Consider the following 17,844-nt stretch of genomic DNA (forward strand, 5'->3'; position numbering starts at 1 on the left):
AGGGGACACAGGTTTGAGCCCTGGTCTGGGAAGATCCCACATGCCACAGAGCAACTAAGTCCATGTGCCACAACTACTGAGCCTGCGCTCTAGAGCCCGCGAGCCACAACTACTGAGCCCGCGTGCCGCAACTACTGAAGCCCATGTGCCTAGAGCCCGTGCTCCACAACGAGAGAAGCCACCGCAATGAGAAGCTTGTGTACCGCAGAGTAGCTCCCGCTCGCCGCGGGATCCTAGAGAAAGCCTGTGCATAGCAACGAAGACCCAATGCAGCCAAATAAATAAATAAATAAATAAATTTATTTTTTTAAAAAAGCATGTTTAAAAATAAAAAAGCAACAGGGCTCTAGAGAAATGTATGATTCTAGGGCTGGGGCAGAGAAAATACAAGATGAGCCTAGAGTATATTTATTGAAAGTAAGGAAGGCTAAGGAGGAAAAGTGGGGTCATGTCAAAATACCATGGCTCCCAATGGCCAAAGCTGAAACAACCCGAGCAAGAAAACAAACAATTATAGTATTTAATTATAATACACAAAAGTAAAATATATATCCATGATCCTATACTGAAAAATGATTGAATGAGGGAGACGGGACAAATCTCCCTTCCATTAGAATTCCACGTGTATACCCCTGTCTAGGAAGAGGAGCTTAATTCCCCTCCTCTTTGAACAAGGGCTGGACTTAGCAACTCACTTGCAAAGAATAGCCTATGGAATAGAAAAATATAACTCTCGAATAGAGAAAGAAACCCACCAGATACCATCTCAACCAAGTGATCAAGGTTATTATCATCAGTGTTGTCCTGTTGGTATCATGTACCCCTGATGTGATGTAAGGAGAAGGGCACCTCACCTCTGGTGGTATTCCTCCCCAGAAACTCACAATCCCAATAAAATCACGAGAAGATATCAGATAGACCCGAACAGAGGAACATTCTACAAAATATCTGACCAGCACTCTTCAAAAACGTCAAGGTCTAGGAAAACAAGACTGAGAAACTGTTAACAGACTAAGGAAACACAATGACTATATGCAATGTGGTGGCTTAGATTTCAGGCAGGAACAGAAAAAGGACATTAGTGGAAAACTGTGAACTCCAAATAAAATCTATCATTCGGTTAATTGTATTATACCAATGTTAATTTCTTGGTTTTGACAAACTAAGTTTTGATAAACAGGTACCGTGTATGTAAGACATTAACATTAGGGGAAGCTAGATGAAGGGTATACAGGAACTCTCTGCACTATCTTTGCAACTTCTCTGTAAATCTAAAATTACTCCAAAATTTTTTAAAGTTTTGGAGTATTCATAGAAATAAAAATATTCTACAACTCTTACTAATTTGTATAATTCATCTGTAAAATAAAATTTTCATAATTCAAATATATCAAGACTTGTTCAAAGTCAGTGATGTAGAAAAAGAACTAAATATGAGAAATATCAGCTTATTTTTAAGATTATAGAAAAATCAGAAAGGTTTAAATGTATTTTATAAGCTCTTTATGTGTAACTAGAGCTTCCATAATTTCTTTAATAAGTTGTATTTAGAGGAATAGAAGCTATCCTAACCTAACATCAGCTATTTCAGAGATAAACAGGAAGGAATTGTTACCTACTGACAATGAATGTGGACGTATTTTGCTAACTGATTTTTTCGTGAAGATTACCCTGAAAGAGCATGGAGAATATGCCTAATTTTCCCTTAACACTCCATTATAAACAGGTCACACTCATCTAAATTCATTCTTGACCTAATTCTATTTTTCGAATTTTAGCTACCACCCATTGCTTTAAGAATTTGTCTTGAAAGGACTTAAGGTTTAAAACAGAACAAAAAAAAAGAAAACATACCTAAGCATTAACCGTGTATAACTGGGAGGTATGAGATAGGTGGTTTTCTTTTATTTTCGAAAATCTTCTACAGTGAATAGAATAATCATTTGACACAGTGTCTGTTACTGCAGGAATTCAATATTATTGACTGAATACTGAACTGGTATTACTTCTGCTATTAAAGAATCAAGGTGATCGATCGGAGCCGCCCTTAAAGGAGTAGAACGGACCGCAGCTGGGGCGCCGACAGCCTGTGGGCAAGAGGCTCCAGTAGGAGCTGGTGACCCCCAGGAAGTCTAGGGACAAGGGAATTTCTACCTACCCTGAGTCAGTCCTTTCCAAACGGGTGGGGAACATCCACGGAGCAGCGGGAACAGTCTGCGAAGACCCGAGGTCTCTGTCTCCGCGGTTCCGGGTGGCTTCCATCGCAGCGCGTGCGCAGTGAAGCTCCTCAGCCCTGTACCAGCGCCACGTGGACGCCAGGCTCACGTCGGCCTGGACATCTCCGAGAACAAGTGGACCCACCTGTGTGACATCAGGACCACCTGTTCTCCGTGCAGAACCGACTAGAACCCAACCTCAACAGCCCTCTGAACACACATGTTCCTAAGTTCTAGAAATACCCACAACCTGTAAGTACCTGCAAGAAAGTCTAGTTAAAGTAGGTCTCCCTGTGAGAACCCTGACTCCAGCTGTCCAGCCTCTTTCACTGTTGCCTTGGTTTTTCCTTAGATGGTCTGTCCTTTCTTTGTTATCTTAAGCTGTGGTGTCATTTTAGTTTTGTTTTTCAATTGTCTTTAGTTAATCCCTTGTAATGAATATGTTAACTACATTTTGTTTAAAAAAAAAAAAGAATCAGGTGCCAAGTTTTAGAACTAGGTATTATCACAAGTATCCTTTATAACTTTATAATCTACAAACCCATTCGTTTATACGGATGAAAGGATTTTAGAAATAACTATCAGTCCTAGGATCAACTAGTACTATTATGTAAACAAGAGGGGAACCTGCTATTAACACAATTCTCTTTTGGAAAAGGAAAAAATTAAATTAATAAATAAGGCTCAAATATGTCTAAAATAAATCAAGTAGACCTCACTTTAGAAGAGACATTACTGGGAAGTTTTGTTAATGTTTTTATTATAGACTATCTTTTTTTATTCATCTTTGGCAATGTGAAATACTTTAAGCCACTCCACTCCCTGACTTACACCAAAGTATAGTTATTAATAAGCACCCAGTTGTTTTAGTGGGACTACTAATCAAATCCCTCTTTAATGGGAACGTATGTGTCTGAAGTGTATCCCTTTTTAAAGTTTAAATTTTCAATTATTTAAGGCATGGAACTGTATTGTTTTATTTTTTAAATCAGACATTCTATATTAGGAAACTAAACTAAATTGAGATAATTATTAAAAGCTGAGTTAATTTAGGGAGAGAAAATCTTATTTAAAAGAGCCTTATAATAAAACGTAATATGGCACACAGGAACCAATTCACAATTCCCACAACCCCATATTACTCAAGAAAGAACATTCTAAAAGTGCAGAGATGGAAGGGAAAAAAGGATATAGTAACTTTTTTTTGGTTCAAATCCTTAAAAATATTCTTAGCCTTATACATTTGCTAAGATTTCCTTTTAAATATTGGTGGTGGTAGTTGGGAACAACCATAGCACCGAGGGTAAAGAAGACTAACACTTAAAAGGGTCCTGTGAAAACTATGACAAAGCCTGTATTTGTTATGGATAAGTTAATGATTCAAAAGGGGAAAGCCCATACAAATGAATATTTCAATTTATGCCTGGAGTTTAGAAATTATGCATCTTCTGGATCTCTTAAAACTTTTTTTTTTTTTTTTAATTTATTTTTGGCTGTGTTGGGTCTTCGTTTCCGTGCGAGGGCTTTCTCCAGTTGCGGCAAGCGGGGGCCACTCTTCATCGCGGTGCGCGAGCCTCCCACTATCGCGGCCTCTCTCGCTGCGGAGCACAGGCTCCAGATGCGCAGGCTCAGTAGCTGTGGCTCACGGGCCCAGTTGCTCCGCGGCACGTGGGATCCTCCCAGACCAGGGCTCGAACCCGTGTCCCCTGCATTAGCAGGCAGACTCGCAACCACTGCGCCACCAGGGAAGCCCTAAAACGCCTTTTATTAGGAAACTTACATATAAAGAAAAAACAAGGACTACTTACATTTTATAATTTAAAAGTGATGAAAATAAATTTATAAAACTTACCTTCATAGTAATATATTTATGATATACTTCTGATACTTAATATCAAACTCAGTTAAAAAACTGAGTTAAACCAGTTAAAAAACAAGAGTTAAAAGCAGTCCCTCTCCCATGCATCTCACAACAAAAATCCTCCTGTATCTTTAGTTTCTGTGCTCTTTACTGGAAAAAAAACCATTAGAATAAACTACATAAATCATCTTTGTTTTTTACATACTAGAATAATAATAAATGCTAACTCGTGAGTTCTAAATGACTATAAATTACCAGTAGGTGTTTTTGAGAAAGGAGTCCACTATCATATGCCTTAAGATAACATCAATCAAGTATTGAGTTAGTAAGAATACACTAGTATTTGGCGCAAATTTAATTTTATTAAACCTTACAATGAATGTTGTGGCATATCATTTTCCATTGTGTGACAGTTTATTGGCTGGCATCTGAATACAGTACTTTTTGGAAAAATACACAATGGGAATTGACAAAAGGGAGAGAAACTAGTTGTTTAGTGATGTATGAGGGCAAAAAGAAAAAGATGACAACCAATTAATTTTAGTTTCCTTAGTACCTAACTCTAACATGGTTAAAGTTCCAAGCAATAATGCTGCTGTTACAGTGCACAAGAATATGGTTATTATCTCATCCGGCCCCCACAATTCTGGGGAAATTACAAGGATTATTACACCTGTAAAATTCAACCTAAGGCTTCTGCTGGGCAATATTATTTTAAAGAGCTACTTTTTCAAATATAACCTCAAGAGTTTTCCCAAGTCACAGGAGATGGGGGTCTCGAAAACATTATACATTAAGTCACTTTACAAGTGAGCAATCACTTAACTGCAAAATCACAACGGGCACCAAATTACCTTTGGCTGATTTGGGCTAATGTCCCTGTCAGATTTATGGATAAGAAAATGACTATTTTTAAAATCTGTAATCCACTTGTCTTTATAATGTAGACTGGCATCTAATCTGAGTAAAATGACCATTTCTTTTACAGAAATGATCAAGAGTGGAACATCTAAAATTCAGCAGGCCTTAACAGGGGATTTTTATGGAAACGTAACCAAAACTTATACATTAGCTCCAGCCAACATTACCATGCTACAGTGTACAGCTGAGAGTACAATTAGCTCATTATTAAATTACTCATCTGTTGGTTAAAAAAATAACACAAACTTAAGTTTTTTTTTAAATTCATTCTCACAATTTTGTGAATACTTTCTGACAAAGGCCTTAAACAGTGTCTGAGGGCACATTTATGAAACAACCTCCTCTAAAATAAAATGGACAATTTTGAGCTTTTAAACTAACTGATTTTTCAAGAGCTCCTAACATCATTTGGGGAGATAGCAAACAGAGAACTGTATCTTAATTGAAATAAGGCATTTCAGTTATCAAGACTGAGGAATAGTTCTAAGTTATCTATATTCAGTGGTGGGAAAATGCTATGTAAAGAAATCCTTATTTTATACTAGAGTTGCACAATTCAAATTCACCTATAAAATAGTGTGAGATGTGCCTTACTATAAGAGCATGTAAGCCCTCCTACCCCCTCCCAAAAAAAGGAATATTAAATCACTTAAAATCCAATTGCTCACCGTTCACCCCAAAATTACTGAGATCAACTAATGTAGATTTACTGTACTTGCAAAGTTTTCCTTTCTTTAAAAAAAAAAAGGTTGTTCACGCATATAATTCTTATACCAGAAGGTTACAGGCAAATGATTTCAAAAATTGATGTCTGATATTTCTAGAATAATTATCTAAACCACAAACTATTCTTAATTTATGTGGCAGTTCAAATATTCCATCAAATTTTCCCATAGTAAACAAGATATTAAAATCTCTTCATCAAAAGGTTGCAGAGCAACCATTTATATCCAAATCACCTTTTTCAATGGTGAAATTAAATATACAACCTAGTAAAATGAGTAAGGATATCTTTTAAAAAATAAAACTTCAATTATTTAACCAGAAAGTAAGTCTAATGCTTTTTTGTTTATTTACCATTCTTCATTACAAGTTTTTTACTGAGTAAAGATGAAATAAACCTAATGTGACTGTTTGCAATGATGACTCCTTAAATACCCCTATATCAACCCTCAGAATAAAATGTCAACACAAAAATCCAAGTGATCAGGCTCATTAAACTCACAGGTAAACTGAGTTTTTCTCAAACCAATAAGGAGCTTTTTATTCAGAACAATTTCATTAAGACATTTGCAGGGCAAATATGCCATCATAAATTTTATTCTGAATAACAATAAAGTGCTGAATGATAATTACCTGAATCTTTTTTAGTACTTTTCACTTATTTTTTTCTTAAGTTAAAAGAGCCCTTTCTGTGGCATTAGCAAAGCTGTGAAAAAAAAAAATCCAAAAAAAAAAAACAAAGAAAGAAGGGAGGGAGGGAGGCAAGAAAGAAAAGAAAGGAAGAGAGAAAGAGAAAGAAAAAGAAAGAAAGAAAAAAGAAAAGCTAATTTTCAGTAAGGGAAGAGGAAGCACTGCAACCTTTTGTGTTTAATTAGGGTGACAAATAATTGAGACCAAAGTAATTCATGCAAGTTATCTTCAAAGGTATACTTAAGCTTGAAGAAAGAAGGAACACTGTTACTGACCTTTGATACTATGGCAGTAAATTGCATACTAAAAATACCTTAATTATCCTAGATGCCTAGATCTGGCTTGGCAAGCATCATGCCACTGACATGCTTCAGCTCTTTTTTGTAAATAAAAGTGATTTGCAGTTCAATTACTGAATATTTCAGTGTGACTCATTAAGCTGTGTGATAAACTTTGAGGTTAAATTTAAGCAAATTCTCTACACCTAATCACATCATCAGCACAAGCAGGACAATGCTGGCGCAGCATGAAAGGTGGGTCACTTTATAAAGATTCTTCCTTTTACTGCATGATATATTAAGACGACAGACCTAAATTTCAACTGGGTTAATGAGTTAGAATAGCTTTGTTTCCCAAATTTAGCACACAATAATTTCAGTGGATTAGAGAAAGAAACCTCAGATGTAAAGAAAAAACCAACAAAAAAGCTTGAGCTCTGGTAGCTAACCTGTAGCTCTAAAAATTGTCATGCTACAAGAGTACTTTCATAAAATGAACTTTGTAACATACTTAACAGTGTTTCAGAGTTGAAGTTGACCAACTGCTGCATAGAAAATATGCTAACATACAACAGTCAAGTTGAAGCCAGTGCATAGAGAAGATAAAGCACTTATGGTAACTGCAAATGGTAACAAGTCCATAGCTTGTACAACCTAACATGGATCCATAAGGGGAAAGAAATTGATAAGTAGAAATGATTAAGTTAAAAATGAGGTGGGAACGGGAAAAGCTCGGAGAAGAGAAGGAAGAAGCACAAAAAAGACCTTCAATTGTATAAAATTCACAAACCAGAAAAGTATAAAGACACCACTGAAAAATGGTTAACTCTGTCCCAAACACCCAACAGCAAACAAAACCAGAATGGATAAGCCTTTGGCAGACAATTTTAGAAAACTGAATATGAGATTACATTTCTCAATAATTCACAAACAATATATTATATGGTATATTTATATTAAATACTGGGAAACCAATCCTGTAAATTTGATGCTTACAATGCTTTAGCCAATGAGAGCACGATGAAATCAAGCTAAATGAATGCTGGTGTTACCACAACAGTGCTCATTTATGAAACAACTGTTACCAATTCGTGCTTCAACAGTCAAATTATCATCTATGAAGTGAAACGAAGGTCTCTAGCTTTTCTGGGATATGCCCTTTATAGTATATTCTATGATTCACTATGACACGAGCAGCAAGACACTGCAATGTGGTATGATTTATAGGCTGGATCAAATTTTTAGCTATTTCCTTCTCGTCCAGCAAGTCACTAGCAGTTTGTTTGTGCAAGTTTGTGGCATCAAAATGTGCACCTGATTTAATAAGGAGATTCATGATGTCTGGATGGTTGTTCAGAGCAGCAATATGGAGGGGACTGTTGTCATCTGAGTCTCTGACGTTCACATCAGCACCACATTCTATCAGTATCGCAGTAACTTGCAGAGATGGAAATTTACAAACAGGGTACCGCCCTACACAGGTAGTATTCTTGTCCACAGCCAGATGAAGAGGGCTGAAGTTATTCTTTCCCCTTGGATGCAGCTTAAGAAACCTGTATATGGTTTGCTTTTTGAAATGATCCTGTTCTAGAGTACAAGGAACTTTTTCTAATAAGCAAATCAAGTGCAAAATAATGGAAAGAGCCTTATTTAACTGTAATGGGTCTGCTGGACACTGAGTTTGTTTGATCGCTCGCTCTATTTCAAGGACACTTTTGCACAGTATGCCCATAAGATCATCAAATGTAACAGTGGTGCCCAGCAGACCTTTAGCCCTATCCTGTAGCATAAAAGAGAACAGTTCTGCAAAAGATAGTAAGCTGCTGGCGGTCATCGGGCTTAGAGGGTCCAAATTGTTCTGCTGCATATCCAAAGCATACTTCCATAGGTTGATGCATCGTTTGAAATTTCCAGAGTCTGCATAGACAGCGCCTCTATATCTAATATAGTAAGAGGTGTCAGGATGAGAAGGACCGAGAATACGTTCTCTAATTAATAGTGCCTGCATTCTCATCTCATCAGGATCAGCAATAAGACCTTCTAGCTCTTCTGCACTGTTTACCTCCTTGGCATAATCATAAGCCATTATTAGTGTCTGTGGTACTGGTTTGCTAATTATATTAGTCCTATCACTGTACCTCATGTTCATTGCCTTTTTCCAGTATTTCAAAGCCCCAAGGAGATCTCTTTTTTTGTCTACAAATGTAGCTCCCAGAAGCTCTAGAGCATTGATCCTTTCTGTCTTGCTGGTCTGTGCATGGTGAGTCAGGAAATCCACAATATTTGTGTGACCAGTCACACTTGCTGAGAGAAGGGGAGTCATTCCATAACCATCCTTTTCCATCTTGGCACAATACATAAGAAGCATCTTCATGATGTCCAAACTTCCAGATTCTGCGCAATCATGCAATGCAGTATTACCTTAAGGAGGAGGAAAAAAAGAGATAACATATTTGAGGGACCAGGATACAATGTAATAACATATGTATACTTTAGAATCTAAAGAAAAGCAGGCAGCTCCAAGCCGCCCTCAATGGGACATACTTTAATTTGATTACAAATAAGAAAAAATGATCCCCAGCACCTAAAACTAATGTCTGACACACAGCAGGGGGAAAAAAATATTGGTTAAATTCTTTGAATAAACGAAATGACAAAATTAGGCATGAAAAGATATTCAAAGTCACTAAATGAAATTCAAAATTAATCCACGACCTCTTGATATTTTTCAATAATGTTTTCAAGTGTATATTCTACAACTAAAAACTGATGAAATGAAATTAACCAGCTATTTATAGTTTTGCTGACAGTCACTTAACTTTCTGGGTCAGACTCCACATTTATAAATAAGAAATCTAGTCTGTAATACCTAAGAGTCTCCAATTTGATTCTAAGAGTCAGAAATTATTTTTTCAGTATTTCTGATTGCCAAGTGAACCTCAGCTGTTTTAGTCAAAAATCTTGGTAACAAAGTACAATACTTTCTTCAAAAAACTCACATAAGAAAAACAAGTCCACTGAAACCTAAAAAACATGTGGGTGGTTCAACATGAACTTTAAAAGGAGACATCTGAGGTGTCCTTTCATAATGGATTATTTCCCACTGTAATTTAATTTTCTTAAACATTCTTTTTAGATGTACTAAATGTTCTAACACCGTCCGATTCTTCCCACACATGGATTAAAACTGACAATAGACACTGGCACATTAGTAAAAGCCCGTATGGATGGAACATACTAAGACATAGCCACTCAAGTTATTTTAGCTACCTAAATTTAATATAAACATTCTACTAATGATCAAAACAGAAATTATCATGCAGACCTTTGATATTTACATACAATGTTTACAGAAAATTTCAACAGTCTTTTTAGGCATGTGTGTGAAAAATAACTAATATAGCTGGCTGAGACAGCTATCTTTAGAAAGACCTGCTTGCAAGGATGGCCCTGGGCTGGCATCTGGAATGTTGTCGGGTAAACAGTTTCAAGATAAAAAACTTTCCCTAAATGATAAGGGTGGCTTTTATGCTGACTACCTGCTTTCCTTCTGGGACTCTGGAATTTTGCATATGTGCTCAGCAGAGGGTGCCTATGTGACCAGTGCCCAATAAAAACCTGGACATTGAGTCTCTAACCATTCTCTAATCAACCAAAATGGGTTTCCCTGGGCAGGAATATTGCACACATGCATTTATGTTGCTAGGGGAAGACTGCTCTTTGCGACCTCTCACAGGAAGGAGAGAGCATAAAAAAGCCTGCACAAAGATTCCTCTAGACCCCAACTGTGCCTTTCCTCTCATGATCCAGGTACATGTCCTTATTATATCAATGTAATAAATCTTAGCCATGAGTACAACTGTATGCTAAGTTACCTGCAAACATGGGGGTGGCCTTGAGGACCCCTGACACAGGATGTGTACTAGAAAGTTGTTTAAACCTGAATACTTCATGTAACAGATCTACAGATAAAATTCAAAAAAGCACAAGTTGTAATACATTAGGACTTTAAATCTCTTCACAAGTTTATCCTGTTTATTAGTCTTCCATGATATCTATAGGGATTATATTAAAACATCTGGATATGTTAATTGTGACCCAGAATTCCAATGGTCTACAATGGAAGAGTGTCTGGTAGAATGTTTTAGCAATGTGTATGGTAACCAACCACTAAGAGAGCCCAGAACTTCTGACTACTAATGTTCATTTGCTCAAAATAATTTCAATTAAACATGACTACTACTAAGTATGTTTTTAAAACTCTTTTGAATTAAGGATCCCTAATATTCCCATTTTCTCTAAGAAATAGACAATATAATAGAAATATAAAGAGAAGGCTTAGATGGCATTCTTCTCTATTCAGAATAATAAATTAAGAAAAAGAATGCAGCAAAAGCCAGTCTTTTAAGTAACTGAATTGACGTATTGGAAAAATGCAGAATATATATATTTTGAATACACCATATACTGAAAAAATGTTCTGTTTTGTTTTGTTTTTTAAAGGAATAAGAGACTCTCACATCTAGTATTGGCAGAGGTAACATGATCACCCTCCCACTAAGAACCAGAAAAGCTGAAAAATGCATTTTTAAAAAATCTGTATGACCACCTGTAAGAGCTCACAGAGAGACAACATCCAGGAGAATAAAGAAAATTAGTTAAGTAAAGTCCAGAATTTGGGGAAGCTTTCCCCAACGACCTCTACTGATTCTGGAATAGGCAGCTAAAAAACTGGGCAGAGCTTTTGACCTTTCAGGGCTAGAGGAGAAAACTGGAGTCCAAAGCCCATTAAGAAATCCCTATACACTTTAGGTTATAGCTCTGAAGGGCTGCTCTCTAGGAGTTAAGGTGAAGTGCAAAGAAACCAGCGTACACAGGCACTGAAATGCAAGTTAAAATCATCTTGATATTGAATTAAAGTAATCCAGAACTGCTAGTATATATGTAATCAAAAGCCAGAAGCAAATACAAATACTATTTAGATGAAGATATTATCATACTAGAGCTCAAATTATTTTTATATATTCTTCATATATGATGTTTGGTATCCAATCAAAAATAATGGACAGAAGAGAAAACAAGGAACCGCAACACAAAAACCAAGGATAAGAGCTAAGAGAAAAGCCCAATAGAAGATCTAGATAATACAGTTATCAGACACAGACTTTAAAGTAATAATTATGCTTAGAGTATTCAGATATTTAAAAAAATTTTTGAGAATTAGACAGAAAACTGTAAACTACAAAAAAGAACCAAACGGACATTCTAGAACTGAAAAGCTCAATGGGTGGCTTTAAAAGTAGACTACACACAGCTGAATAGAGAATTAGTGAACTAGAAAATTAAGTCAGATGAAAATACATAGAAAGAAGCATGAAAGTGAAAGGATGGAAAAACAGGAGACTGTAAGAGACAGAGGAAACGATGTCAGAAGGGATAACATGCTTAAAACCAGAATTAGAGACTAAGAAAATAGGCCCAAAGCAATATTTAAAGAGATAAAGTTTGAGAATTTTCTGAAGCTGATGAAAGATTAACCATAAATTTAATAAGTTTTATAAACAACAAGGATAGACAAAAAGAAAGCCACACTGAGGCACTCTACAGCAGAACCGTTAAAAACTAAGGACAAAGAGAAAAATCTTAAAACCAAAGAATAGGTGGAAATGACCTGCAAAAGAACAACAATTAGACTGACAGCAAAGTTCTAATCAGAAACAAGAGAAGCCTTAAAGCACTAAAGGAAAATAAATGCCAGCTTAGAATTCTGTGGAGCAAAGGACCGTTTCAGGTGAGAAAGAAAAGAAGAGCCACATGGAAGCCTGGAAAGGAGAGCATCAACATTGACAGAAAGGGTAAATTTGTGAGATATCTAAATAAATATTGATGTTAAAAATAATATCTTGTAACCGGGTTTGAAACACATATAGAAGAAAAATGCTTGACAGCAATAGCATAAAAGTAAGGAGGGTAACTGGAGTTGAAGTATTCTAAGATTTCTGCCTTGCTTGGAAAGAGGTAAAATTAGAAATTTATGTTAGCCTTTGATAAGTCAAAGTAGTACTATCTAGAGTAACCACTAAAATAGAAGAGGGTATGCATGCATATAATTACTATATATTCTCTAATATAGAGAAAAAATGAAAAATAATCCAAACAAAGACAGAAACAAAGCAAAACAGGTAGACAAATAAAAATCAGTAAATAGCTAAGAGATTAAAGCCCAAATATATAAGTAGTTACATTAAATACAAGCAAACTAAATGTTCCATTAAAAGACAAAAACTGTCAGACTGAAAATACAAACACATAGAACTCAACTACATGCTGCTTACAAGAGAAATACCTTAAATGTAAGGATAAAAAAAGGTTGAAGTGAAAAGATGAAAAAGTATATATACCTTATGCAGAAATTAACCGTAAGAAAGCTGTCTGATATTAAAATATCAGATTAAGTAGACTTTAAAACAAAATGCATGATTACAGATAAACATTTTATAATGACATAAAATTCAAAACAACAGAAAGATATAATTCTAAATTTGTTTTCACCTAAAAACAGCAAAATAAATAAAGCAAAAATCAACAGAACTACAAGGAAAATCAGATAAATCTACTCATAATACATTTGAACACACCTTTTTCAGTTTAGAAGACCAAAACCAATAAGGATATTGAAAATTAAATGAACACTATAGAATTTAATTTTTTTCTAAGGACACACGGAGCATATACAAATGCTGACTACATTCTGGGCCATAAAATGAGACTCACACAAATAAATGTCAAGGGACTGAAATCACTGAATATGTTCTAAGTCCACAATACAAGTTAGATTAAAAACAAACAAGCGAAAAAACAAAACAAAACAAAACCCTAGAAAAATCTCCACATATTTGAAATTTGAAAATATACTTCTAAAATAGCCCACGGGTCAAAGAAGGAATTCCAATGGAAAGTAGAAAATATTTTTAGCTGGATGATAATAAAAACGTTAAATAAAAAAATCTTGTGGGATATGGCTAAAACTATGCTTAAATGTACATTAGAAAAGAATGGCTTCTTGAAAAAACAGCTAAGTTTCCATCTCAAGAACTTATAGGGGAAAAACAATATATTAAAACCTAGGGAGACTAGAAGCAAATAATAAAAAGCAGAAATAAATGAAGAAAAAAGGTACCAGTATGCTAGCACGGCATTTTTTCCCCTAAATTGTATTAACTATTGCAAACTTATATTAATAACTATGCAAAGTAGAGAAGATAAACTTGTTCTACAAATAGAAACCAGAGAAATTGGTAGTAAAATAAAAACCCATGTCTCCCAATTGCCATTTCAGTGTATTGCTCATTACTAAGGTCATATTTTAAATGCTAGTCATACTACACTCCAATGAATAAGCTATTTCTAATATAAACCAAGCCTCATAATAAAACTTCCACCAATCATATTACTTTCCAGCTCAAAAGCTTTCACGCTTCCTCTAAAGAAATAGCTGAAAATCTTTAAGATTTCAAAATTCTACAGCATTGATTCTCAAAGCACTATCTGTGTGAGGATGAGAAAGCAACAAGGCAGAAATCTATAGTTTTAGAAGGCATGTCATGTGAAGTAAAGCTTAATCTTGGTAGTGGGAATACACATAAGAAGATACACTATGGGAAACAGATTTTTAAAAAGAGAAATATTTCCCTAACCTACCTCTCTAGCCTCATTTCTTGTCATCTCCAGTATGAATGCTGCTCTGTGAATCTAGCCCAGGAGCCAGCAAACTTCTTCTGTAAAGGGCTAGATAGTATTCCAGCTTTTGCAGTCCATAAGGTCTCTGTTGTAATCACTCAACTCTACCATATAACAAAAAGTATCCGTAGGCAATTGGTTAAATTAATGGACATGACTGTTTTCCAACAAAACTTTACTTATGGACATTGAAACGTGGCTTTTGTGTAATTTTCACATGTCATGCATGATATATCATTCTCCATTTGATTTTTTTTTTCAACCATTAAAAAATATAAAAAATATATCTTAGTTCTCAGGCAGTACAAAAACAGGGGGTGGGCAGGATTTGACCTCTGGGCCAGAGTTTGCCAACACCTTCTCTAACCCAAAAGACATCATCAATACCAGCCATACACAAGGCAAAGAAACTGCTTAGGCTTCCCATCACTGTATTCTAAGCTACCTCTCCCAGCCCCTGGAATAGTCCCGCTTACTTCCACCTCCATGCCTCTTCTCTTAATTTTCCTGTCAATATACTCTTTCTTCTTTGCCTTTTTAACTTCTTTTCCTCCAAGTTTCACCAGAAATTTCAGCTGCTCAAAGAGGCCTTCTTGGTTATACTATGTCAATTTATCATTTTGAGAATGCCTGGTGAATAAATGTTTCATTCATCCTGGTAAGTACTCATGTTATATCTACTATTATAATCTTATGTAATACCTTACATAATATGTTAGTGCTTCACAAATAGGTTTTCTTACCTAAACTGTCTATTCCTAAAGTACACAGAGCCTATGTTATATTTCCTTTATATCCCAGATAGCAGTTAGCACAATATCAAAGCTAAGGTAGATTCTTAAATTTTTAATACTTGATATCACAAAAAGTGAATCAAATAAGGACAAAATAACTTTAAAAAGTAAAATTTTAGGGCTTCCCTGGTGGCACAGTGGTTAAGAATCCGCCTGCCAATGCAGGGGACAGGGGTTCGAGCCCTGGTCCAGGAAGATCCCACATGCCATGGAGCAACTAAGCCTGTGCACCACAACTACTGAGCCTGAGCTCTAGTGCCCGCGTGCCACAACTACTGAAGCCTGCAAGCCTACAGCCCATGCTCCGCAACAAGAAAAGCCACTGCAATGAGAAGGCTGTGCACCTCAATGAAGAGTAGCCCCCGCTCACCGCAACTAGAGAAAGCCCGTGCGCAGCAACGAAGACCCAACACAGCCAAAAATAAATAAATAAAATAAATAAATACATTAAAAAAAAAAAAAGTAAAATCTTAGCAGGAGGGGATCACCTTTATTATTCTGACAGGTTAAGTATATAACCGCCACACTTTCATGCCCTGGAAGCCCTAAAAAATTTCTGAATTATAACCTAGACCATTACTTAAAAGTTAAGAAAACAGAGGTCAAAAAAAAAAAAAACCCAATACAAAACAAAAGCATAATCTTACAGCAACTATGTCATGTGTCCAAGTGTCTTTACATAGTATATTTTGATAAAGTTGTAATCAGAAAATATACAACTGTTTCCTGCTTTTCACCTACATCTTAGTCATTTTGTCATGTTCCATGTATATAGTCTACATGAACTATTTACATAGATACTACATAATCACTCTTAATGGCTTTATGGTTAAAGTTCAAGTAAGGAGGCATGTCATAATTTACATAAACACTTCTCTCTTGATGGACATCTGCATTCCTTCAGAATTTTCACTATTAAAATTAATGCCTAAAAAACTATAAGGACAGATAACAGACCAGTGATTGCCAGAGGGGGGGTGCTGAGAGAATAGTTAACTGCAAAGGGGCACACAGGAAGTTTTCATTCCACCTCTATTGTAGTGGTGGTTAAATTACAGTTTATGTTTTTCAAAACTTAGAGAACTGGGCTTCCCTGATGGCACAGTGGTTGAGAATCCGCCTGCCAATGCAGGGGACACGGGTTCAACCCCTGGTCCAGGAAGATCCCACATGCCGCAGAGCAACTAAGCCCATGCGCCACAACTACTGAGCCTGTGCTCTAGAGCCCGCGAGCCACAACTACTGAACCCGTGTGCCACAGTTACTGAAGCCCGCACGCCTAGACCCCATGCTCTGCAACAAGAGAAGCCACCGCAATGAGAAACCTGCACACCTCAAGGAAGAGTATTTCCCACTCGCCGCAACTACAGAAAGCCCACGCATAGCAACCAAGACCCAACACAGACAAAAAAAAAAAAAAAAAAAGTAATTGTGGTGATGGCTGCACAAATCTGTGACCATACTAAAAACCAATGACGGCTTCCCTGGTGGCGCAGTGGTTGAGAATCTGCCTGCCAATGTAGGGGACACGGGTTCGAGCTCTGGTCTGGGAAGATCCCACATGCCGCGCAGCGACAAAGCCCGTGAGCCACAACTACTGAGCCTGCGCATCTGGAGCCTGTGCTCCGCAACAAGAGAGGCCACGACAGTGAGAGGCCCACGCACCGCGATGAAGAGTGGCCCCCGCTCGCCGCAACTAGAGAAAGCCTGCGCACAGAAATGAAGACCCAACACAGCCAAAAATTAATTAATTAATTAATTAAAAACCAATGATGGGTGGTTTTTAAGTGCGTGAATGGTATGTGAATTATGTCTCAAAGCTGTTTTAAAATCAAAGTATTTGTTTTTAGTAAAGTATAAGTTTTGATTGATAGAAATAGCAATTAAAAGGTCTTTTATCATAACAGATTTGTCTGGAAATGCACAAAAACAGTTCTCATTGTAACAGGGAAGAGCCAATTTTGACTCCATGTTGGATCTGTTTCTTTGACTGTAGCCTTTGCTTTTCGTTGCTTTTGTTATCATAATCATACATAATTGCCTGCCTCAGGGAACCCTACCCACCTGTGAATGGCTGCAAGAAAAAAGAAATTAACACATCCCCTCCCAGAAGCTGGCCATTCCAGGAGAATTTCTCCAAGACTGATGGCCCTTTTTACTTTACTTCCGCCCCACCTCTCCCTCTCTATTCTGCCTTTTTACTTTACTTCCCTCTGATTCTGTAAAAAAAACTGGCATCCAGACCCCATAAGGTGGTTTTTTGGGGACCCTAGTCTGCCATCTCCTCGGTCTGCCAGCTTTCCGAATAAAGTGGTACTCCTTGCCTCAACACCTCGTCTCCCGATTTATTGGCCTGTCGGCGGCAAGCAGAGCCAGCTTACACGACAGCTCCAGCTCGCTCATCATCTCTCCTCTTTAGCCTGCTGTGCTTGGCATCCATTCTTCTACCGTGCAGCTGGAGCTAAGCTGAGTCTTTAAGAGAGGTCCACCTATAAACATGGGGGCCGGGGGGAGGGGTGCAGTTCAACTGCGTGACAAGGCTGATTCCAAGCATTTTACTCCTGGAATAGCTAATTGGTATGTGTTAAGGGAGCAGGCGGGAAGGGGTTAAGAGGAAAACT

General features: G+C 36.8%; 1 protein-coding gene across 3 annotated transcripts in view; it reads right to left on the bottom strand.

Annotated features, from left to right (window-relative positions):
• Window positions 1–6,047: 6,047 nt before the first annotated feature.
• Window positions 6,048–17,844, bottom strand: part of FEM1C (fem-1 homolog C) — a 49,584-nt gene continuing 37,787 nt past the window's right edge. For all 3 annotated transcript variants that reach the window (XM_068535744.1, XM_068535745.1, XM_068535743.1), the window contains one exon: window positions 6,048–9,110. In XM_068535744.1, the coding sequence (XP_068391845.1) occupies window positions 7,801–9,110 (1,310 nt within the window). In that variant the 3' untranslated portion in view covers window positions 6,048–7,800. The remainder of the gene's footprint in view (window positions 9,111–17,844) is intronic.

The sequence above is a fragment of the Eschrichtius robustus genome, chromosome 2 (genome assembly GCF_028021215.1).
Source record: "Eschrichtius robustus isolate mEscRob2 chromosome 2, mEscRob2.pri, whole genome shotgun sequence".
NCBI classification, from domain to species: domain Eukaryota; kingdom Metazoa; phylum Chordata; class Mammalia; order Artiodactyla; family Eschrichtiidae; genus Eschrichtius; species Eschrichtius robustus.